General features: G+C 50.0%; 3 protein-coding genes across 18 annotated transcripts in view; 1 reads left to right on the top strand and 2 right to left on the bottom strand.

Moving 5' to 3' along the window:
- Positions 1-624: 624 nt before the first annotated feature.
- On the bottom strand, positions 625-2,825 carry LOC126570084 (myogenesis-regulating glycosidase). Its single transcript, XM_050227580.1, has 2 exons — positions 1,007-2,825; positions 625-923 (listed from the first exon to the last, which is right to left on the bottom strand). Exons 1-2 carry the CDS (start codon positions 2,745-2,747, stop codon positions 733-735), a joined length of 1,932 nt encoding a protein of 643 aa, XP_050083537.1. The 5' UTR covers positions 2,748-2,825; the 3' UTR covers positions 625-732.
- Positions 2,826-3,181: 356 nt separating this feature from the next.
- LOC126570080 (uncharacterized) lies at positions 3,182-6,143 on the bottom strand. The gene is made up of 2 exons (XM_050227570.1): positions 6,015-6,143; positions 3,182-5,947 (listed from the first exon to the last, which is right to left on the bottom strand). Exons 1-2 carry the CDS (start codon positions 6,076-6,078, stop codon positions 3,384-3,386), a joined length of 2,628 nt encoding a protein of 875 aa, XP_050083527.1. The 5' UTR covers positions 6,079-6,143; the 3' UTR covers positions 3,182-3,383.
- An 803-nt stretch (positions 6,144-6,946) lies between these two features.
- The window catches only part of LOC126570088 (casein kinase I), a 66,771-nt gene continuing 50,497 nt past the window's right edge, over positions 6,947-23,220 (top strand). For 7 of the 16 annotated variants that reach the window (XM_050227603.1, XM_050227600.1, XM_050227592.1 and 4 more), the window contains exons 1-2: positions 6,949-6,967; positions 15,373-16,488. In XM_050227603.1, coding sequence (XP_050083560.1) covers positions 16,349-16,488 — 140 coding nt within the window. In that variant the 5' untranslated portion in view covers positions 6,949-6,967; positions 15,373-16,348. Of the gene's footprint in view, positions 6,968-15,372; positions 16,489-23,220 lie in introns of all 16 variants that reach the window. The other 9 variants (XM_050227601.1, XM_050227591.1, XM_050227590.1 and 6 more) reach the window with 2 other exon arrangements.

The following is a 23,220-nucleotide window of genomic DNA, read 5'->3' as shown; positions in this document are numbered from 1 at the left end:
ATCGCGCTTGGCACGTGAGCACCAAATTAACCAACGGTGGCCTTCGGTTGGTCTCCGGGTTTGGCGATGGAACCAGCCGCCGGTTGCTGGTTGCCGGTGGTGATGATGATGATGATATTGGACGCCTCTCTCTCTCTCTCTCCCTGTATAATGAACCGTTGTAAGCGAGTTTGAAGACACCACGCTACTAAAACCTAGCGTGGAAGCGATTCTGTTTCGTGGTCAGTTTATTTGCGTCTCTGTTTTGCTGCTTTTTGTGTGGCGTTAGGAATCTCGTTTGACTTCACTTCTTCCTTTCTCTTGGCAGGTTTCTTGATATTCGCGAAACTTTCGCATCCATCACGCGGGCTCTGCTGGTTATCTTATTTCTTTCCCCCTTTTTTTCTTGTGCGAAAAAACATACACTCGCATCTCGACGCGAGGTGAACGCACACCGAAAAGGGACCGTTTGTATGAGAGAAGCATACCGAGGTGCATGAGTCTTTTTGCACGGATGGGAGCTGTGAAGATGACTAACGAAGAAGATAATTCGTGAAACAACCGTTGGTGCCGTTGGTATCATTGGTTTAATGTAATCTTTCTTATCGTTTGTTGCTCTCGAAAGCAGAAAAAATAGAGCATAAATGGAGCATTTAACAAGAGGCGGTGGCCGTTTTATTTTAACTTATTTCGCAACCGGCAGCCCCTGGAATGTTATTTTCTATTGAAACATATCCTGGACAACGACAACGTTCACTGAGCGCTTCTCGTAAAATATGGTACCATGCTGAGCGGTACCGGGTAGTTCCGTAGCCACGTTGGCCCTACATGCTTCTGGCCGGTGTTACCATCCGTCCAGCTACCCTGCGGTATATAGATGTCCCGTGCTCGTGCGTTTTCCACGATGACCGGTGCGGCAATGATGTCATCTCCCAGGAGAAATTCTACGACGAAAGAAACAAATACCAACCGGAAGGTAGATAAGAAAAAAGCGGGCAAACTCGGCTCCGTCCAGCCAACCACTTACGATCGTAGATGGTCTGGGCCGTCCGGTCGGATGGGTCGAGCCACCAGAGTGGTGCATTGACGGGTGCCCCCTCTGAAACGGCCAGCGCGAAACGCTCCATAATGGCCGGCGTTATCGAGCGGTGTAGCTCAATCATGGCGAGTGAGATGGTGACCGTTTCGGCGTCAAAGTCCCACGGAACGTACGAGAACTGGATGCTCGGCATAAACACGTTCGCCTGGAGCCACCGGATGAACAGTTCCTTCGAAGGTGGCTGATTGTCGTATCCATTGCCACCGACCATATCGGGCAGGACGAGCGGATAACCGACCATATTGAGCTGCAGGAGCGTCGTTAGCAACGTCGGTAAACCATTGTTCCAGCCCCAGTTGGAGTCCTTGTCGATCATGCGCACAAACACGGGCAGATCCTGGGTCGCTTGGGCCGATCGAACCTCCACCAAATCCCCGAATGCAGCGACCGTGCGCAGATAATCACCCACGATTTGCGATGGGCGTTGCGTCAGTGGTCCATTGAGCACCGGATCCGGAGGTGTCCAGCTAGATTCGCCCGCATCAAACTTGAAGCTATCGATACCGGATTCCTGCAGGATGGCGTCGAGCCGGGCAGTGAACCACTCGCGGACTTCCGCCTTCGTAAAATCGATGTACGCCGCTTGACCCTTTTGACTATTCCACCATTCGGTGTCCGTATTACCGGCCCAATCGGTCACCAGGAATCCGCGACGCTTCGCATCCGAATACCATGGCTCACAGCCCTTGTTGATGAAGGGATGTATCCAAAGGGTTACTCGTTCGAAGCCAAGATTCTTAATTGCCGCTACGGTAGCACGGATGTCGGGGAATTTGGTGCGGTTGAAGGAAAGTGCACCGTAACACTGTTCCCAGTCATCATCCAGCTCGTACTGACCCCGGAACCCGTTGGTGATAATCTCCTGTGCGAACTGCTGCACGACCGTCTGGTCGATGTCTCGCTTGTACCGAGCCCAAGTCGACCAGATTGGTTCGGCAACCATAGACTGGGCCGGATGGCCCGTTGGGCGGCCAAACAGCTCCCGGACCGCACCGGTGTGTGCCACCTTTGCATCGGAAGCTACTCCAACGGTGTAGCGGAAGTCATAGCTCGGTCCATGTGTGTCATACGGTAGGCTAGCCCTCGTCTCGAGGCACAAAAAGCCCGGCTGGCCATAGTTTTGATCGACAAACAGTGGTGCCCACTGGTCCACGTGGACAAACGAACCGAGTGCGTTCAACCAATATCGATCCCCAACGCCACAATTGTCCGCCTCCTTGGTCAGCATACTGTAGCGGTTATAGTGCTGCTTCTGCACTGGCCAGTACTGATGTTTCTGCTGTGGCCCACCGTACCATTGGCTACCGAGCAGGTTAACACAGTCCACGATCGCCACATTGCGCGGTACAGCATTCCTCACGACCGAGAACTGCGAGTAGTCGCTCCGGTCGACATCGCGCGAAAGCTCTAGAACGGTACCATCACCATTCGTTAGCGTAAATCCGGTTGCCGTTTCAGCATGCTGTGGCGCCGGCGAAAGGTTTGCACTGAGCCGTATCTGCTGCACTAGTCGACCGTTTTGTGTAACCCGCAGTTCACGAGACTGGAGGTTAAGGTTAACCACTGTTGCCGCTTCGTTAAAGGTAAGGCTATACTCGGTCTGGGCACGGGTTTGCAGAAGCAGTGCCAGCAGGCACACTGCCATGATCACATCACTACGGGCCACCATTTCAAGGATTCACTGCACATTCAAAGTCACTTACGTGTTCACTTGCGAAGGGATCCGTGCCTTCGCTAGGAAGCTCCTACCTGCGGGCTCGTACTTATATACTGTTCCCTATCGATGGCCATTCGTATCTTCCTCTGATTCGTGAAGTGCGTTGGTCAATATGTTTTTGTTCGGTGCCGATATACGGCATCACTTCCTTGGCTCTTACGAAGCTGGTGCTTTATCTCGTTGAAGATTTGAGTAAACTTTCGATCGCCGATAACGAAAATACCTTCCGAACTACCGATGAAGAGGACGAAGGTCCTCCAAAAGGTGTTGCTGGTCTCCTAATGATTTAGATACTTCTACTGTTTCATAGATAAAATACAAAGAAAACACAAAACCAACCAGAATGCGCACCTCTTCTGAATCGGACAAAGCATGAAACAAAAAAATACAGTCAAATTCCAACTCAAAACGCCTTTATTAGTCTATATACACTACGCGTCTAATTATCACAATAGCTTAACAATTTGATTACTCGTTTCGATTTCGATCATACTCGTTTACATTCTAAATCAGTCTTATCAAGAGTGAAGCGGTACAAAAACACATCTTATCTTAAGTTTTTTTTCGTAAGCAAACAAAAAACCACAATTATCGTTCAAAATTTGTCATCGTGGATGGAGTTTTCCCCGGAGAAGGCTTTTTGGGTCGCTTAACGAGCGATGTTGACGATTGATAGTACGGTGTGCGGGACACGGAAAGCTCCTGGCGCAACCGATGCACCTCCCGTGTCAACTTGGCCCACTGCTCCTTGTAGTGGGTCTTCGATTGTGTCGTCTCATCAAGGGCTAGCCGTAGTCCTTCTTCCTCCTTCGTCCATCGTTCACGTTCCTCGTCGAACTCCATTTGTAGCGCTCGGTTCTTCTCCAATAGCAACTGATGCTGATACGTCTGCTCAGCCAACTGGTCCTGCATCTCAAGGCACTGTTTGCGCGTTGCTTCGATTTGGCATTCCGCTTCCTGTTGTAACCGAATTGCTTTGGCCCGTATCGCCGCTAGTTGCTGCTGAAATTGGTTCTCCTGCTGTTGTGCACGCGCATCGCTTTCAGGTCCACGACACCGTCCTTCCAGAGTACGGCTTGCCTCCTCTAGCGTCGACACAAGGGTGTCCGCATGTGCCAAATGATCGGCCAAAACTTTTTCATCCCTGCTCTGCTTTAGCTTCAAATCACGGGTTAGCTTCTCCAGATGTTCCACCTCCTTCTCCCGCAGCTCCTGCGCGAACCGTTCGCGCTCCTTGCGCATCCACTCCTTCTGCTCTTCCAGTAGATAGTAGGCGATGGTTTCATCGAACGGTCGCCCAGCCGTGTGATGGTGATGGCATGCGGTTCCTTTCTTGGAGGCTATGGTGTGCGAAGGCTTTTGCGATCCTTGCGCGGGACGTAGTTGACAGTTGTAGTTCAGACCCACCTCCTCCAGGGTACAGGTTACGGATGCGATGGCCATGCTTTCGCCCGAATCATTCACCAGCACAACCACTCCACTGGATCGTTTTTCGCGTGTACCGACGAGCAGACTTCCGTTGTCCAACCAGGCATACGCGTACAGCCCGTGTGGTCCGTTGAGCGTTAACTTCGATGGTTCGCATCCGATCGTGGCCAGGATATCCTCCGGAAGGGTAGAAAACAGCAGCTTAAGTGCCACATCCCCAAACTCTATACGATCCGAGGGAGCAATCGTTTCCGGAAGCAGCTCTAGCACAATCCTCGTGAACGGTGTATCCGCTTTCGGGTGCTGCAAGGTAAGCTGCCACATGCCAGCCGATGGGTTAACGTTAAACTTAACACCACCGATAGCGACGGAAAAGGCAAAGGTACGTCTTATATCACGCAAATCTTGCTCGGCTGTTAGAAGGATCGTGTCGATATCGACTTTTTCGTGTCGCTCGCTTGTCTCTTTGGTTTGCTCAGTCGGTGGTTTCAGCCCCGAATGCTGGCTGGCTTCTGTAACTGTCTTTGGTTCCGCAATGGATAGTTTTTCCTGCGTAGTACTGAAAACCATCATTTCACAATCACCATCATCCATAGGGCTAGCTGTGGGCTGCTTGATTTCATTCGATTCTTCTGCCGCACAAGAAGTATCACTTCCCAGGAACCGGAGAGAAAACTTACACTTCAAGGACGGTTCTACCTGGAGCTCATCGCCTTGATCACCTGCCTCTCGACGATCGATGGTCTTAATAGGGAAGATGCGTACGGCAACCAGCGTGTCCTTATGTTGGCAATATTTTTCCTTAAATGTCGCTAGATCCTTTTCCACTAAAAAATTAGTAAAATCAATCACGGTCGTACCAACGGTGCTCCTAGACGGATCATCTCCTTCGAGTCGTTCGCGATCCTCATGAAACACATCGACCGCAATCTTGAAATCATCGCGCAAAAAGTGCCCTAGCGCGGCTATCGAGCTGCGTACGTTGATGGATATTTTCTCCTGCACCACAAATACGGCCGAACCGTGTTCCTTTCTTTCGGCCACCGGCCCATAGTGGTCGCCGAGCAATTGGTACCGCAGCTGAAATGTGTTTTCGCCCGGAGCCAACCGGTCCAGGTGGCGGCCACACTTGAGTACGATTTCTAGCAGAAACAGATCGGTATCCTTGTCTCGGTTGCCAACTTGCAGTAGGCCACGGTCTTCCAGCAGCTCAACTGCTTCGGGTAGCCGTGAAGCGTTGGGATTTTTGAAGATAGTCGTTTCCTGTCGCTCCTCGCTCAACTCGTCGCCTGTGGACGAATCCTTTCCATCGTCCGTTTGCAGGTAGCGCGGATCGGTAATCATGACCAGGAGCTGTAGTTCCGGTTTGCGCTGCCGCCAGCGTTCACTCTCGATCCCGATCAGTCGATACCAGCGAGGTTGAATTTGTTTGGTCCTAATCAACGATACTACCGGCACGGAACGGAGCGGGATAACGACACTGCCTATGAGGGACCGGCGACCATCGGGCAGCGATTCGAAACAGTCCAGTTTAATCGGTTGGTTCGTGGTTTTCATGCGCTTCACCGAGAATCGATCGCAGGCCCAGACGATGCTGGCATTGAAGGAAGCCGATCCGCCGCCCGGTGTGATCGGACGGCGGCTGATTGTGTTGAGGGTGGTGTGGTCGAGCGAAGCGATCAACGCAATCTTCCGTGATGGTTTATCCTGGTGGAACCGTATTCCTGTAGATGGGAACCGCGATAAGCGATTAAAAGGCTGGAAGCGGTCAAGCTTAGCAGGGGATTTTACCTTGAATTATCTTCAGGAATATAACAAGTTGCTCCTCGCTGTTGGCCGTTTGTCTGCCTTCCATTTTGCCCTGGAGTGCTTCAGTTTGCCGATCACGTTTCACTAAAACTTTAAATCCAACGCCAACGTTTGCTGTGATCGGTTGCACAAAAAATTACAAAAATAAAGCGAAACAATAACCATCTGCGCCAACAGCCAGGTTTGGCCGTATAACACTCGTAATCGGCCTATTTGCTCGACACGTGCAACTTCAGGTCGAAATGAAACAACTCGAATTGGCCGCCGAGTCGAGGGCGAGAGAAAATTGTGGCCGGAGGCATTTCCCCGAAGGAGGCAGAGCGTTTTGAGGCCTAACCTTAGCGCCTTTGTGGATCCTGTTCCGTGTGTAAATTGCCAAGGTAAACCGTCGTCCCCTGCCTGCCGGGATTGCAAGAAATCGCGTGAAATCGTTCGCGGCCGAGCGGCATTTTTCCCCGTGCGGTGGTCCGACGAAAATCGTGTGAAAATGTTGAACGACGGTGGTGCGAGTGTGTGCAGCAGTGCTTAATTGTCCGGGGGTCCACCGGGGTGCATCTAAAAAACGGGTGTTTCTTCACGAGACGAGTTTATTCTGCGGATTCAGATTCCTTTCCTGCCGCAGAGTGCCGCAAGTGATTCGCCATCTTTTCGCCACCTCCGGGCAATTTCGGCTTTGCGGAGAATTTATTTCCAGCTGCATGACCTCCCCCGCCCGTTTCTTGGGTCCGAAGGGTCTCCGGCATGGGCTGAATGGAGGAGGACTGGGGTTGACGGTCGAAACGAGAACGATGGGGTTCTAAAACTAGTTTCCAAAATGTTTAAGTGAAAAATGGTGCAGAGCTCGCGTCTTGAATCGAGTGAAAAAGGGTTGTTTTATCGTGGTCCGCAGCAAATCGCGAGAGCGACGAGACAAAGCTATCGCTTCGAACGGCCGAGTAAGTGAGAAGGAAACAGTGCTCGAATCGGTTCGCGTGTGTGCGTGCGTGCGTGCGTGCGTGCGTGCGGTTGCGATTTCGATGGGGCCTTGGATCTTTGGGAATTATTCTTCGGGAGTAATTCGCAAATATTCCGGGACCACATCACCGAAGAACAGAAATGAAATAGGAAGAATTGGCAAAACCCTTCCATGAAGCCATCGCCACATGCTGATGGGTGTAATTAAGCGCGGGTAAGTTCAAAATCATACGTAAGCATAGCACTTTAAGAACGGGCAATATCTTATTCTTCAAGAATCGAAAAAATCCGGGGGTTGATCAACGCCATTCATCGTTTGCCGGATGCTGAGAGGTTCGGCCTACGGATTCCGTAAGCGGTTCCATTTAAGGGACACATTAAACTCGGTGGTTCAGCATAAAAGAAGAACAAGAAAAAGTTTACCTCCCAAATGGAACGAACGGAAGATGATGATCCGCCCGGAGATGGTGAAGCCAACTAAGATCGAATTCATCTCGATGTGAGCGCCGCCGCCGGTACTGACATTTGGAGGTTTCTTCTATCCCAAGCGCCGTGCAGGGATGACTCATCGGCCACCGGCCCCGCACTCGCCGCCAGACATTCGCAAACTTGTCCCATTAAGAGCCGGTTTTTTTCTCTCTTCATTCTGACTGACCCGCTCTGCGCTTCGGTCTCCTTCGCTAATATCTTTTCCATCACCACAACGATCTTTTGCATCGAAGAATGGCGTTTGGGTTGACCATGACTGTACTCCGGTTTCAGGTTCATACAAAGTCTCGCAAAGATTGTCTTAAAATTTGCGCCAAAAGTCTCTCGTCAAGAGTGTGCTACGCGACCTTTTTGGTGGGAAAAACCTTCCTTCCACACGATGATTCATCGCAGGTGATGCATTGTGAAAACGATCGCGCTGCACTCGGCGTTTCGAGCGGTGCATGGTTCACCAGTGAAGCATGGTTCCGTTGTCTAGGCCACCATCTCTCAGCTTCCTGTTGGTTCACTCTCTGGCAAACAATGACCCTTTGCGACGTCGTGAAGTCTCTCGCTCATAAATGCGATTGTGAAATACCCAAGAGCCCCGAACCCTCCAAAAGACCTTCAGTCGAATAGAGCTTAGGAGGTTGCTATGGGCTGCTGCTCTAAATCGGTTCGCAAATAAATCCCGTTCCATTGATCCGCGCTCTACTTTGGCCCACATAAAACAGCCGCCCGCGGAAAACCGGTCATCGATCAGCATCATCAACCGGACGGGAGGTGCCTCTCTTGCGCTCGGTGGGGTGGCGATGAAAGGTGGGATGGAGCGATGTGAGATGCGCACTGGCTCCATCGGTCGACAACACCTGTTGTGGCCGCGGCATACATAGCACCGTAAGTTGTTGTGCAGTTGTTTATGCTGTTCGTTCCATTTACACACTCCCCAAGACGCACCAGCAGCCGCAGCCGCAGCACCAGCCGCAGGTGGTAAGAGAAATGATGGCCCACCCGTTCACCTGACCGAACCGAGCCAAACCGACCGATTATCAGCATGAGTCAGTCTGTGCGGCATTCATGACGATGGTTGTTGGGGTCTCGATCGATCGTAAACCGTCCACCGGTCGCGTATGGCTAGGGGGAAAGATAAAACGCGAGTATACGAGCGAACAGAGGCCGGCCAGGAGGGCAGGAAGGCAGGATAAGTGACGAAGGTTAGGCGTGTTATCAGTCACCTGTGCGGCTGCTGCAAGATTAGAGTGCCCTAGCCTCCGGGACACGGTCATGTTCCTTAGCCCGAGAGAGAGAGGGTACGTCTTTTGCTGTCTGATTAGCTGTTTGAGCTTGAGCGCGTTCAATTTGGCCCCCCGGGGGTGTAGGGTTTTAGTCCGGTCGATCCGCTAGGTTGTTAACACGAAAGAGTCGGAGTGTGGTAATTGTGACATTAATGTTGCTACGTACTTTGTATCATTATTACGGGGCATGATGCTTCTATGTTTTCCCTTTTTATTGTGACCACACCCAGCCATTGCCTGCGCATCTCTCACTCTCTCTCTCTCGCACTCTGTGTCGCACTCTCTGACCGAGAGGTGGCGTAATGATGGTGTAGAGGAGTAAAACAGAAACAGTTATCGCGTACAACAATAGTAGATTGGTCAAGGTTGGATTACTACTGTTCGATGTTTGTGGCGGCCGCACGAAACAACCGTCAATGTCACCGCGAGGATGTAACACTAATTCTACCATTTCTGGGTAAATCCGCAAGACATCAGCGCGCACGCCTTGTTATCAGCTTCCAGGTAAATATGTATCTTGTCTGGGGTGGCTGTGCCTGCTTGCTTCACTCTAGTCGCCTTTATGGCCGTATGTACGAGGTGTTAACCGGCAACTCACGCACGCAGATAATGAGATTACCGTACGCAAAGGGAAGAGAAGGTGAATGTGACACAGTTTGCATTTGAAGCTCACATAGAAATCTCGAATGTTTCTAATTCCGTCTCGTTCCATAGGTTTACTGAAGATCGATCTAGGGAGTATGTGACATGATTAAGTAGGAATCGTCCTCAGAAAGTTCTGATCTGTTGACTTTTCAGGCGAAGATGACTAAAGTGCATTATCTCTAGATAAGAATACAAGCGACTTTCTTAGAGTGTGAGTGTTTTACTTTTACTATTCCACTCTAGTTTGACGAATGGAAACAACGAAAAAATGGAAACCTTTAAGTCAGTTGAATATTTTGGAGGCAAACGGCCATGTTTAAATAATCTCGCTTGCGTTTTAACTATGGTCCAAGTAGTTACAAGCCTTTTTAAACTCAGAACTTTATTGACCAAACTTTTCACATTAAATAAAACGGTAATACTTTGCACCACAGCCCGTTATCGGTGCCTAATCGGTGTTTATCACCTCTTCCAAAATCTTCGTTACCTACCTCATAACTCATCGGTTCTTCGTTATCTTTCCCTCCTCAAAAAAGGAGAGCCGAATCAAGCGCATAATTATCGTCTAAATGAATTACTGATAGCATTGCGGACGTGACACACTCTCTTCGTGGATCATATGTGGCGCAGCACCACCACCCCCCTGCTCCTCTACACGCTGCTCGCCATTAAACAATCTTGTCAAAGAGAAGAAGCGTGCGTAACCCGTCAATCCGGATTAAGAAGCTCCTATAAGAACCGCTCAGCCGCTAAGTAACGAGCAACATATAGCGTGGCGGATACGTTATCAAAAGTGTGATGTCCAGTCCAGTAACGAGTGGTGGGTAGGGTAGGGTGCGTTGTGCGGAGTTTACGCATTTGCGCGCCACGTCCCCCTTAGCCACACCAACGGTGGTGGCTTCATTATCATCATTATCGCGACTGGACTTACCGTTTTGCGCCGATGGCCGAGGAAGCAAATAACATACCTGCTGGCATACACTCGTCTCGTCTACCTCTACCTCACCACCGGGGGCGCGCTTGAATTCTTAAAGCGATTACGCAATCGCTCGATACGCATGCGTAGACAGCATCGTCTTCGGCGGAGCCGCGGATCTTCACCCCCCCCCCCCCCCCCCCCCCCCGGCACCGGCCAAAGACAGAGACGGCGCGACGAGCGGGGGTTTGGTTTGTTTGTTTGATGTCACGCTGATTGAGTTTGTGGTTGCAACCGATCCGCGGGGCTTATGCGCGCGCCTGTGTCATGTGTGTTGGTGTCTGCTGCTGGTCGACCTGTAGCGGCTTGATGATTCGTGGTCGCAATGCGTGAAGAGAAACGTTGATAGCAGCAGCAGCAGCAGCAGCAGCAGCAACAGCAGTAACCGCCTTAGCAGTACACACTCGCTTGATCGAACTTGAACTGCGGGTCCACCGATGGCGGCCTGTGTTTGTTTGTATACCCCCCTTACCATTTCCCATTTGTTGCTTCCTTTAGTTTCGGTTCCTATTGACCTTTACGACCCCTTAGCGAGGGGATGGCGTTTCTGTATCTAACACCGCGTGTCGTCTTACTTCGATCATTTTGTATGCGCTACACTTTGATCAGTCGTTCGATCGTCTGCTTGGGGACACTGCTTCTCAGTTAGTCATCATCCAAGATGGAGGAAAAGAGCGGGACTTGTGAAACATTGTTTCTTCGAAAGGGTTTCGAATAGGGGTGTAGTCAGAGAAAAGGAAAGGCTTCCGGTCGGTGGTCCACACACAGAGACCGACGACGATGTCCGGTTTTGCAGCAGACCATCAATTCTATTGTTCATTCATAGAGTCATCAAGTCCAAGACCGTGATGCACTATGAATGCTTGAGTGAGTAGCGAACCTCTAGGGTTTTATGTAGGGCCATCTATCATGCAATTGTCTTGCCACTGGGTGGTTCTCTGGTGTGTTACAGTAACATTTTGCTAGGTAAAATTCAATATCTGGTCAGCAGCAAAATGGTTAATGCCAATTTACTGTTTGATTGAAAGGATCAGAATGAAATGCTGCTATTCGAATCGTGTTTCGATCAGGGAAACTTGTAAATGTATTCATGATTCACATGCCTTGCCTCGTGATGCTCGTTGCAACGGATGTTCATATCGTCGTCAACGTCGCCGAGCAACACGCAAGAACCTGTTACACTGGCCAGTTGCAATGGGAAGAAGAGGAAAATCGATGCTGGAAGAGAGAGAGAGAAAGAGACACACCGTAAATGGAACAAATCTCGTCCTTTCATCATCCTGTGCACACCCTGACGCTCTCCTTATGGCCCTTCTGGATTCTTTGTTATCTATCACACCCACTTTACCCCGCTCAATTTACCCAGCCACCGGCACAGGCTGTATGCAGCTATCAACGGGATATGCGACTGCTATGGGCGGACAGAAAATTGCAGACAGAGCTCTGGTTCTTCTCGGTGATGCTCTTCACGAAATATGTGTCGGTTTTGTGTGTGCATGAGTTCCGGAACGAACGATTGATTCCCCGGGATAAAGTGCAAGGAAACTCTATGTGTTCCAGGTTGGTAACCGTCATCGCCAATACATAACCTGATGGACTCGCTTAAGGTGTACCACCACCACCACCACCACCATCGTCGTCAACCTCTTTATCTTGATGAAGCGACCTGTTGGGCCTTGTCCGTATCGTATTTCATCTAGCAGCCAATGGCACTTGCATTGTCCGGGGTGCATCTATGGCCTACTGGTGGTAGGTCCGTTGTCTAGCAACCAGACATTTGGTGGATTGCTTTGGTTCGGGTTGATTTGGATGATTGGACATTTAACTGTTTAAACATTCTCCCCAGAAGGGAATCCAATCAATCGTACATTGTGCGAAGAAACAATTAATTTTCTTCAAATTTTCTCCTCTTCTCCTTCCCTTTTTTCGATGCGTTTGTTTATTCATTTGAAACCAATTACAGATTCCAATAGGGGGCGGCAGAGAGAGGGTGGCTCTTCAGTGTTGCCGTTCGTTGTGTTACATCAAACGCTGCTCTTGCCAGCTACTGTAGTAGCCTGGGTTCTGCGAGTGAAAACCATTTCCTACGATTTTCCACCAATTACCACACGACGGCACGGAGCACACGGGGACCGGTCGTTCGATAGGGATGGCTGCGGACTTTGGAAGAAATGCTGGGAAATTTTCCCATTTCCTTCCACCAGGCAGGCAGCTAGTAGATAGTGTTGATACAACAGCCAACAATCTCCTCCTCCTGCGTGTGGCTGCAGTTTTTGTTTATTTTCCAGCGTCTGTCTCACTTCTCCAGCAGAGCCAGAGTGTTTACCCGCACGATGGTACACCTGGACCTTGACCGGCGCTGGGAGCGCGCTGCGTTCGCTTCATTCATTAGGCGCACCCGGCTTTCCTCCAAAACATCCCAATTGCTGCTGCTGCTGCTCTTTGGCATCTTTCGTTCTATGGCCTTCTGCCAGGCGAAGAAGATGTGCGCCAGCCATGGCTCCAGCACTTTCTCTCCCACTCTACGTTTCTCGCTCCGGGTGGTCACGGATGGCGCCACACGTGTTCTTGGAACACTATTTTTAATTTTTCTTCATGTTTTGGCTTCAAGGTTTTTTGTGTGGCTTGCGTGTCTGTTGAGAAATAGACGCGCGGCGCTAGTGCTTGGTTTCAACAAGCTAGATAAGCGATATTTTGCTCTTTCCGGTTTTTCTGTTGAACACACGCTGGACTCTGGAATGTTAGTATTCTCATTCAAGAAAATCCCCTCTCGGTATCGTTTCATTGATCGGATTCTCGCACCAGATTTTCCCTTCCGGAATGTGTGCTTTAATGTTGCTTATGTTGCACCAGGGGCGCCAGTGATCACTCTCGCCTGCCGTTCCGTTTTCTCAACCGTTTGATGAATTTTCCTCTCGATTGATTACAAATTTTATGATGCCATTGCTTCGACGAGCTAGCACACCCGGGGCTGGCATCTCCCATTACCTGGATCCATCCGTCGGTTCGGTTCGGTTCCGTTCAGTTTGGCCGGTCGCCGTGATCATGCAAGCGAAGGTAATAGGTTCGTGATAGTCAACGGGGTGGTGCATGTTTCACATCTGCGCCACAGACGTACATACGGTTTTCCGCCGGTGGTAGTCGCCTGGTTTGCTGCTTCGTCGTCACACTGATATGCATGAATGAAACGTTTAATGATGAAGGAAGGAGGAAGCGGCGACGGCGACATGGACCTCGTACACAAGACCTTTTTTTAAGGACCATTTCCGTTAATAGCCCTGTCGATGGCGAATATGGTTTGTGCGTCTTCGGTCAGAGCTGTTTCCTGCGTATTTTGTTGTGCGGTTGCTTTTTGCACGGAAGAATCTTGGTTCGCGCATAACTCGTTGCGAACAACGCATACGAACACGGGAAAAACAGCTTAATGGAGGTGGAGAAGGAATCGAACGGGAGGCTGGTTCATGCGGGGTTTAGTCGAGGGAAATTGTGCCATTTCCCAGCACGCTAGGAAAAGGGCCACATGCAAATGCTCGCGGAGGAGGGTCCGAGGAAAAACAAGAAGATAAAGCGGCAATCGAGCACTTATTCGAGCAGTAACTGCTGTTTGTACGCGTAGCGTGAAAGGAATCCGTAAATTTAATGAAAATAATTAAAATTAGTCTATTTTTTTAATCAATTACAGCCATTTTAACTATTCTGAAGTGCGTAATCAACCTTCTTTTGCTAATTTTTGTTGTTTCGACTTTCTCTTTGTAGGCCGTTTCCTCGAGCAGATCTTAACGGCCCCCGCACCGCGCAGGCCACACGAACACACACTCACCGAACGCATCTGCACGGTTGTGTTGGTGATTTCGACGATGTTGTGTACGAGCACTGGAGAGCGCAAGAGAGAACCAGAGGCCACCTCGCACAGGCCAGAGCGAGAGGGCAGATGACGGTCGCGCGTGTGTTAGTTACAGGTTCCGTTAGTGGGGCATGAGTGTGCGTGTTGGAAGACTGAAAACTGACAGTCTCTTTACACGGTGTGTCAGGGGGAGATTGCAGAAATCCGTTCTGAAACAGTTTCGTGAAAAATCGATTTTTCCCTGAATGTGAACTCTGGAGCTGCTGCTGGCTGCACCCAAGCGGCGGGATTCACGGGCGTGCGTGCGTGTGTGAGGTGTGTTTGACCCAAAAGATTATCCTGTGCGGTGCAGTTGCCGAAGAATATTTTGTTCCCGATGGTTGGTGGTGTGGTGACCGTCCCCGATGCTGGAGTCGCGGAAAATTTGCCAACCCTCCCACGCATGCCAGCGGCGGTCACAGGCACGGACGCAATCGAAAAGATACGTCGGCCGTACGTGTGGAGGCGATTGTGCCAAAAAGACCGAACGGAAATCTCGCCAGGAGGGACTAATCGAGTGTGGCCATCCTCGAAAAAAACCCACGAAAATCCTACAGGACACCATCCAAGTGCACAGCATTCAACTTACGGCAAAAGCAGAAGCAGCAGTGGCAGTCCCTACTAGTAGTTGTGTGTGGTCCCAGCCGGGAAAACGATGTTGGTGGACACGAGCGCAACGTTGTGGTCGTGGAAAATGAAGTGAATCTTCGGCGGTGGCCACACGAGGAAAGGAAAATCGCACGCACGCTCCCCGTCACACGTCATATCCAGCGGCGGAGGCCCTATTGTGTTCCGAAACACATACACACCAACACCACTACAAAATGTGTCGTGTGGTGGTGTGTGTGTCGGTGAGGAAAATCGCGCGATAAATGTCCTTTTTGTGTGCCCCCAAAAAAGGGAGAAGGAACCCCAGAGTTTGCCCGTCGAGAGGGTGTGGAGGGGTCCCGGGAATGTGACTTTTCGTTTCACTCCAGCGAAAAGATACTAAATTTGGGACACCGGGGACAAAAGCTGCCGCGCTGGGTTAATGGAATTCCTGTTCGGTAGTTGTAGTCGGAAAATCCGGTGAAAAACTTTTAGCTTCAATGCATTAACGTTCTTCTCGCTTATTTACAGGCCGCATCCAAAGCGTCGTGAATCCTCCGAGAAAGTTCCTTCGATGCGAGAAGGACTGATCGTCGATTGTTCAACTGATTAAACTCGCGAAACAATAGATCATCTATGTCATCGTCATCACCAGCATCATCACAGCAATGGCGATTAGCTAGTGATCTGCCGTGACGAAGAAGCGTGTGCGTGTGTGTCTCTTTGTGTTTGTGTTTCTAGTGTGTGCTAGCTAGGTGGTAGAGTGTGTACGATCTGTGCACAATAGAGTATCCGGCCCCTGCACCCCCTACCCTGGTCTACGGCCATGAAGTGAGAGAGAAGTGCGTCACGAGAACGTGCGTGCGGCTGTTCCGCACCGGTTCGAGCGGGTTCCGGTGCGCCCCGGTAGTGGTGGTAGTGGTGTGTCCAGCTTGGTGCAGTTCCTAGTGTTTGCATAAAAGGACATTGTGAAAACTAATCGTCGTCGGTGGAGAAAACAGCAGCCGAAGAAGAAGAAGAAGTATGCAGTTACCATCAACCCGATCCGGCCATCATTCGATTGCGTTGTTGTTGTTGTTGCTGTGGTTGTTGGGGTGCATGTTGGGGTGCGTTGTTGCTCAACCTAGATCCCGTAGGACGACCTACTGTTGTGTGCATCAATAGAGAAACAACCACACGGCAATAGTAGGCTGTGTGTTTTGCTAGCATCATCATCCATCATTTGATTTAGTGACGAGTGTAGAGAACGGAGGAGAGCTCCTGTGTGTGCTTCGAGTTCAGATCGGAGAAGATTGCTCTCTGGCGTATTATCAGTACATGAAACACGGTAGCGCGTTGAAAGGTTCTTCAGCGTCGTCCCAACCCTAGCAGTTAGTGTCCCACGTGGGTGTGTCAAGGATACCGCGGATCCTGTGTGTGTGCGCGCGCGCGTGTGCGTGTGAGTCTAAGTGTTTACTTCCCATTCCGTCTTGAGTGACCGACCGACATCTTGGCGACAGAACCGAAAATGCAGCGGCGCGGCGACGGCAAAGACCAGCAGCAGCAGCAGCAACAGCAGCAGCAAGCGCCGCAGCAACCACAGCAACCGGGAAGAACCGGGGCCGAAGCCGGTGGAAGCCGCGAGCGAGACGTCGCCCGACAGGCTAGGTAAGTTAGGAGCAAGGAGGAAGATTGCATTCTTTCCGCTAAACTCTCTTTATCAAGTGCAGCATAAGTGCCTTGGATCTATCCATCATCACAGGCTTGGGCTCTGCAGTTTGCCAATGAACCGGTGATTACGCAATTGAGGCGTGATAAATGCTACCAATCGTAGCATTACTAGATCAGAGGAAATAGCGCAGTAACGAAGCAGTTGTCAAGGTGGAAGCCTACTGCTACCTCTGACTAGCGGCAATTGCTTACCGTTCGCATTTCACTGCTCCATCATTATCGCGGTTAGTGACGAGCTAATTGATATGTTAATCTGTTTTCGTCTTCTCCTGGCCACCGCTCCCTGCTGCACAAGTGCAGTCTAGGGCAGTTCCGTGGGCCAGCAGTCGGCCGATTGTAAGCCTCAACGTGGAACTTCTAAGTAGCAGCTAAACTGCGGCTAAGCAAATGTTAATACTGTTTGCGTGCCCTCTCCCACCTGGCCACATCGGTAGCATAAATAAGGACAGAGTCTGGTGGTTGACACTTAAATTAGCACGTGCGCGATCGCGCATGATAGATGGCGCCGGTGCGGTCCCGTACTAGCGACCTCGCCCGTCATGTGACGTTCTGACCGGAGAGGGGTGCACAACGGTAATCGCTTTATCCAACAACCAATCCAATTCCTCCACACAGATGTCCTACCGGAGGGGGAGTGAGGTGTTGGCCGTTCTCGTCAACCAGCAGCTCGAGCTGATCTCACTCACTGTGTTCTGTTTGGCCGATTGATTAACAGAAAACGGAGTGCGCCACCAAATTCCCATATGGTGCACGGTGCGCCGGTTACAGAATGTCTCGGAATCGTTGGCGGTGCTCTGGTTGATTTATTGCCCCAAAAGTAAGCCTCGCCTAAAGAGAGGGAGAAAGGAGGGGACGCACGTGTTGAGATTGGGCAGCGAAATGCACTTTTAATCGATCCGTCCACAAGTAGCTACAAAACATCAAATTAGGAACGTGCCAATGAGACGCATCTGGTGCGCCGTCGTTACACCGGCCAAGGATTGAATAATGATTAACATGAAGGAACGAGATTGAGATTAATTGAATATCGGAAACCTTGGCTACCAACACGGGTACCTCTAGAATTGCAGCATAAATCAAATTTATTGCCATTGGGGCACCCGGCTCGCCCAGCTTCCAACAGAACGGTTGGTATTTTAATGAAACTGCATCATAACTCACAATGCACACGTTGTGGTTTTCCGTTAGCATCCGGCCCAGCTGCTAATACAACTATGATAATCGCGGGGTCGAATAGAGGAATGTTTCAAATGCAATACATAATTGGATGCAACGGGTTTGTCAGCCTGACACGTTAATCTGATCGGCTATGATGAACTATTGATTGTGGGTTGGAAAGTGAACTTCCGGTGCGACGGAAACATTTGAGCTGTCTAGACCTAGACTCTCGGTCTGTCGCTTATCAAGAGACGGGATTCATCTGACCGACAAAAGTGCAAATGCGCATTGCGAGAAAGTTAAAGCATGAATAGCTCTTTCTTTTCAACTCATGCTGGGTTGATTAATAATTTATGAATCATAATTATTGTGCTCTATGTCACGCTGCTGTTTGTTGTTGATTTGACTGTTTGTTAGAGAAACAGCTCACATTTTTACTTCTATTTTTAACGCCACCAATTGCTCCAACAAAACAAACAATATTTCGGAATTGCGTCTACTCAATATTGAGACGAATAAAAAAAGTTCTCACACATCCTCCGGTCACACTGGAAGAAAGGCAGAAGAAGTGATGATCACACGATGCCCCTCGCTGCCCATGATTCGATCGCGTTCGCGCGTTGATTCAAGCGAGAAATGAATTCTCTTCCCACCAACCAATGCGCTCCTCGCGCTAAGTTTTGTTGTTCGGTCATCGTTACTCTCCTCGTGCACCACCATCTAAACGTTCCCCCGACCCTCCGGTGGCCTAAGATTGGGCGTAATGATGGTGCCGAAGACGAACCCCAGAGGCTGCTGACGTGACTTCCTCGTCCGTTTTTTCGAGGCATTTTCGCGAATCACATCGCGGTCGTCCGGATCGTGATCTCGCTCATCCGGACCAATTCTTTTCGGGCTTTTGGCGGTGGCAATTATTCGCGTAATGTTTCCGCTCTTTGGCTGGCTTTGGCTGGCTGCCTTGTGATGACCGAGAGATTCACAGGCGGAACGTTTCTAGACGCACCATTCACTCCAGAGCGTGTGGTGTTGTGCGTTGTGCTATCTTGACAAATTGTGTGAGCTCTCTAGTCCCGGACAAACTCCCAAATAATGAGTCATTCGCTAGCTAGAATCTGTATGTATGTGCGAGATGGTTCAACAAACTCCTTAGTACCTCGGCGAATTGACGTTCTTCGTGCTCACTGCTCCATGGCAGTAGCAGTTCTTGGGTCTTTCATCTTTGTTGCCAAGATGTCCGGGATCTCCACACCGGCGGACAGAATAAACACACTTCAACACTATGTTGGGCACTCGTCTCGGAGCAAATGTACATGCGAGATGAAGCCGGCGCGGTACAAGAAGCTGCTGAAGATGGAATTTGCTGCTGGATTGGATGGATGGTGAATGTGCGAATCTTGCCCGAAGAGAATGGGAGAAAGATCAGAAAAACCAAGAGCGAGCGAGCATTCCTCTGAACACCGGGATCTAAAACTCGTTCCCTCGGCGGTTGCTTGAAGCACCGGTGGATTGGACTTCAGATGTTCTCTGCCTCTCTCTCTCTCTCTTTCTCGGTGTCTGTGTCTGTGACGGTTGGCGGCGTGTTGGCGCTAACCGTCTGCCGGGTCTGTTGCTGCTCCTGCAACTTCCCTTCTTCGCAAGTTCCGTAATGTGACACTCTTAATGCTGCGCCCCCGACTCTCCATCGCTTCATCGCCGCCCCCGTTCCCCTTAAGAGTTGAGTTCCTTTCAACTTTTGTGCGCCACCGCCGCCACACATTCCCGGACAAGATTGGCCAGCATTAGCACCCGTCATCCCCCCATCAGCCCGGTCTGTAGCGAACAGGTTGTGGTGCCTGCTGCTAGTAATGTGCCTACTAGCCACCTCCCCTTCTCCTTCTCCACGTGTCATTTAGCACCATTTGCCCGCATTCCTCCTGCGGGAGACCAAACCGACAAAGCACCAACCCCCTAACCAGAGTGAGCGCTTGTGCTCTGGTCGCTGAGACCACGGTTGGCATGCACACTTCCTGGTGCAGCAGCAACAGCAGCAACAGTCTCTCCACCGAAGCTAACCGAAGTCGCCACCGTCGGGATCCGGTTCTTGCAACTTCTTGCGGTCTGGCTGGTGTGGTGTGGTGCGAGAGTTGTTGACCTCCTTAGCGCTGGATGCTGCTTCATCTTCCTTCCCTCATCCTGCACCATGAGGCGATATGTGCGTGACGTGCGATTACCGGTGCAATGTGTCAATTCGTTGGCACAATTGGCACCCTACGACGACGACAACGGGGGAGCCATCCTGCCATGGAATGTTGAGCTGGTAACTGTTGAGGCTCGGGGATCATTATCAGAAGTTCTTCATGCTGTTTCCTTCTGTTGGTGATGGATGGATCACTGTCTGGAATTTCTGGATGCTGCTAGACATTTGTTAGCGACGCTAGCGCAATGGATCATCTTGTTTAAGGCCCACGAGCCCATGAAGGAATTCGGTGGTTATAAATGGGTTTTAATTATTGTCTTTCAAAGGCCGCCATACAGAATCTATCGCTTGGTGGTCTTCATCAGAACACCCAGAGCGTGACCTCAAGAACACTAGAGAACTGTTTTTACTGTTCTAGGCGATCGTTAAAATAATTCTGTTCCTGTAGCACCACAGAAGCACTTCTGGACCAGGTTCTTCACATTCACTGTGTATGTCGTGGACGTTGAAGAACCCTTGAGTTGGCCACCTATCATCTTGTCACCGTCAAATATCATGTGTGTCGCGAGCGCGAACCGTGGATTAATCTTTTCTCAGCTTTGGCGGATCCCTTGTTGTAACGGTAACGGTTTCACTTTGTTACTCCGTTTTCACGTACCGTGCTCGTTACTTTTGTGACCCTGAGCTTCGCGAGTCGCCCTTTCATGATCCATATGGGGTCCCCTTTGGGTTTTTTTGTGGTTGTACCAACTGCAGCACTACCGAGGGCCCCTCATGGAGCATTGTTGGCATCTGGCGGTATGATGGCTGCTGTTCGCTCCGTGGTGCTACTGTTACGCGGATTCGAGAAAGGAGAACCGTACGACTTTGCGGCCATTTTAGGTTTTGACTTGTTGGGCCTGGCTTGTAAAGGATAAAATGAGAACGAATGAGAGAGCGAACAAGACGCAGAAAGCGAGAGCGAGAGAGTATGGCATGCAAACATGGGCATACATTTTGGCCAGATGCCGCCACGAGATTGGCATCCGTTGTGCTGGGCGCGTCGTGCTGAATGCCAAATGTGTTCCAGCAGCGTTTCAGCATAACTTCATTTCCATGTTCTTGCTAGTGGGGGCTTCTGTGCGCCTTGGTGGTTCGGAGCGATGTTTGGGGGCGCAATAACCGAACCATACACACGTACCCGGGCTCACAATCTGTTGCAATTGGAGCCCGGCTGGATGTTTTCTGAAATCTGAAGCACAACTTTCTTAAATCAAAAAGTCGGAAACGGTGGCCAAGATTGGTTTGTTTGTTGCACACCACGTTGCGCACACTCCCGAGCGTTAATACCAGAACTGTTCTTATCTGCATCGGAAGAGGCCTTTTACTGGTAGCTTCCTCATTTGCTGTGAACACCGTACACACAGCAGACAGACACCGAGTCATGACCAAGGTTAACAAAATACAATGGCCACCATTTCTTACCAAACGTTTCGCAACTAAGCTTCACGCACTTGAACGGGGAAGGTGTTTGTGCCCGATGTCCACCCACAGCCCCCCTGCCATTCGTTAATGTTGATCCAGGTGTACTAGTCTTGACAAGTTGGTGATAAGGAACATCGCAATCCGCACCTCGTAATCACGGTGCAGTGAAACTCGGGCTCGGTTAGTTGGTGGACCGCTTGGCACATGTTTTCCTGGAGAGTTCAATTCGGCTATATGTTCACACTGCCGTTTTTCTTCCCCCTGTGCATTCAACTTCAGCAGCAGCACCCGCTGTTGGCGAATGTAGACAAACGACATTATTGACAAAGAACACGATCGTGTCTTTACCTTGCTTTCTCGCGACCCCGAGGGCAACGCGTCGCCTAGTGGTTTCTTGCCTTGAGGTTTGCCTTGACTCTGGTGAGTAAGTCCGTTAGGTGCCTTCTCCCCCTAGGGCACGCTGCAAATAGTGATAACGTATCAGCTGTAATCCTTTGGCAAACAGTTCCATTCAAGATTTACTTTACCGTGTACGCGGGGGCCATTCCCTCCCCTATTTCTCTCTGTTTTGTGTTTGCATCGAGAAAACGGTATAGGAGTGAAGCAGCCCTGCTCTCTGTTGGGTTTTGGTGAGAAAATATTGATCGAGCTTTGGTGTTTGTTAAATTTAGAATTCATTTCTCGATTATGCAACATATTTTATGATCTTCTGGTAAGGGGGGAGAGGTCGGGAAAGCAATCACTATTGCCAGTCGTGTAGCTCTCGCGCGTGCACAAAACACAACACGACGCCGCGTTTGTTAAGGTTGACCTTCTGTTCATTTTTTATAAAAACCGTCTGCCCGCACAGAGCTCAGACACCAGACCAGACCGAGGTATCATCGTTATCATTTTCGTTTTTAACTGATGCCACATAGCATAGCAGTTGGTGGAAGGAGAGAGTGCTGACGTGTGATGATGATGATGATGTAACGTACCTCCTACAGTCCATTAAAATTATCGCTTCATTACCACCGCCACTTGCTATCTGCTTCGTTCATTTCTTGCTTCGTGTGGCCGCATATCATTCTGCTGACTTTTGGTGTCTTTCGCTGCCCTTGCGCGTCTTTGCGATGCGTGGTCTGTAGCTGACGGTTCTACTTGGGTTCAGATAAATGATTTTCATCGTAAAACATCCAGTTCCTAAGTCCGGCAGCAGAAGTTGCGATGTTTTTCTGTATTTTATTTTTGAATAAATACAGAAGGGCCAATGCCGGGATTTGGAAGCTAGCTTAGAGGAAGTGCCGGCCAAGATTAATGGCCGAGCATTTGCTTTATTTATCGTCGCGGGAATTTTCCTGAACTCGTCTCCCTCTCTTTCTGTTGATTGCGAAAATAATAATCTCTTTCTTTTCGTTCTTTTTCGTTTTAGGTAAGATTGCCGTTTCGCATTGGGCAGCATATTGAGGTTTGGATAAGGAGAGGAAGCGCGATACTACACCGCCGGAGGGATTGCTTTTTTACCAACGCGGAGTCATTTCTCCAACAGTAATCGTCGGCCATATGTCTTTGGATCGTCGAGGTTTTTAAGCTTCTTCATGAGTGTCTTTTAAAAAGGAATTATCGTGTTTATTTTTAGTCACAATGCTTCGGCTGATGTTGGGTTTATATGCCTAGTACAGAAGGGCAGGACTACCGGACGCTAGTGCAATGTGATTCACTTTTCATGTTTTCAAACGTCATTTGATGATTATGGGCCGATAACATTTAACCCGTAAATGACGTTCAACATATTCGTCGTTCGTTCGTCGCGTCCGGTGTGTCGTCCTTTCTCTGGAGTTTCTATTTTTCGAACTCGTTATTTGCTTTCCATTTTGTCCCTTTTTCCTTCC

This window comes from Anopheles aquasalis, chromosome 2, assembly GCF_943734665.1.
Source record: "Anopheles aquasalis chromosome 2, idAnoAquaMG_Q_19, whole genome shotgun sequence".
Classification (NCBI taxonomy): Eukaryota; Metazoa; Arthropoda; class Insecta; order Diptera; family Culicidae; genus Anopheles; species Anopheles aquasalis.
The sequence above is the reverse complement of the archived record's forward strand: the minus strand, read 5'-3'. Positions and strand labels throughout refer to the sequence as shown.

Bases quoted from the DNA above. Each gene is read 5' to 3' on its own strand.
- LOC126570084 (XM_050227580.1), bottom strand. From the start codon at position 2,747: ATGGTGGCCCGTAGTGATGTGATCATGGCAGTGTGCCTGCTGGCACTG. The intron at 924-1,006 runs GTAAGTGGTTGG...CTTTCGTCGTAG, and splicing joins GGCCCAGACCATCTACGATC to AATTTCTCCTGGGAGATGAC.
- LOC126570080 (XM_050227570.1), bottom strand. From the start codon at position 6,078: ATGGAAGGCAGACAAACGGCCAACAGCGAGGAGCAACTTGTTATATTC. The intron at 5,948-6,014 runs GTAAAATCCCCT...TCCCATCTACAG, and splicing joins ATTCCTGAAGATAATTCAAG to GAATACGGTTCCACCAGGAT.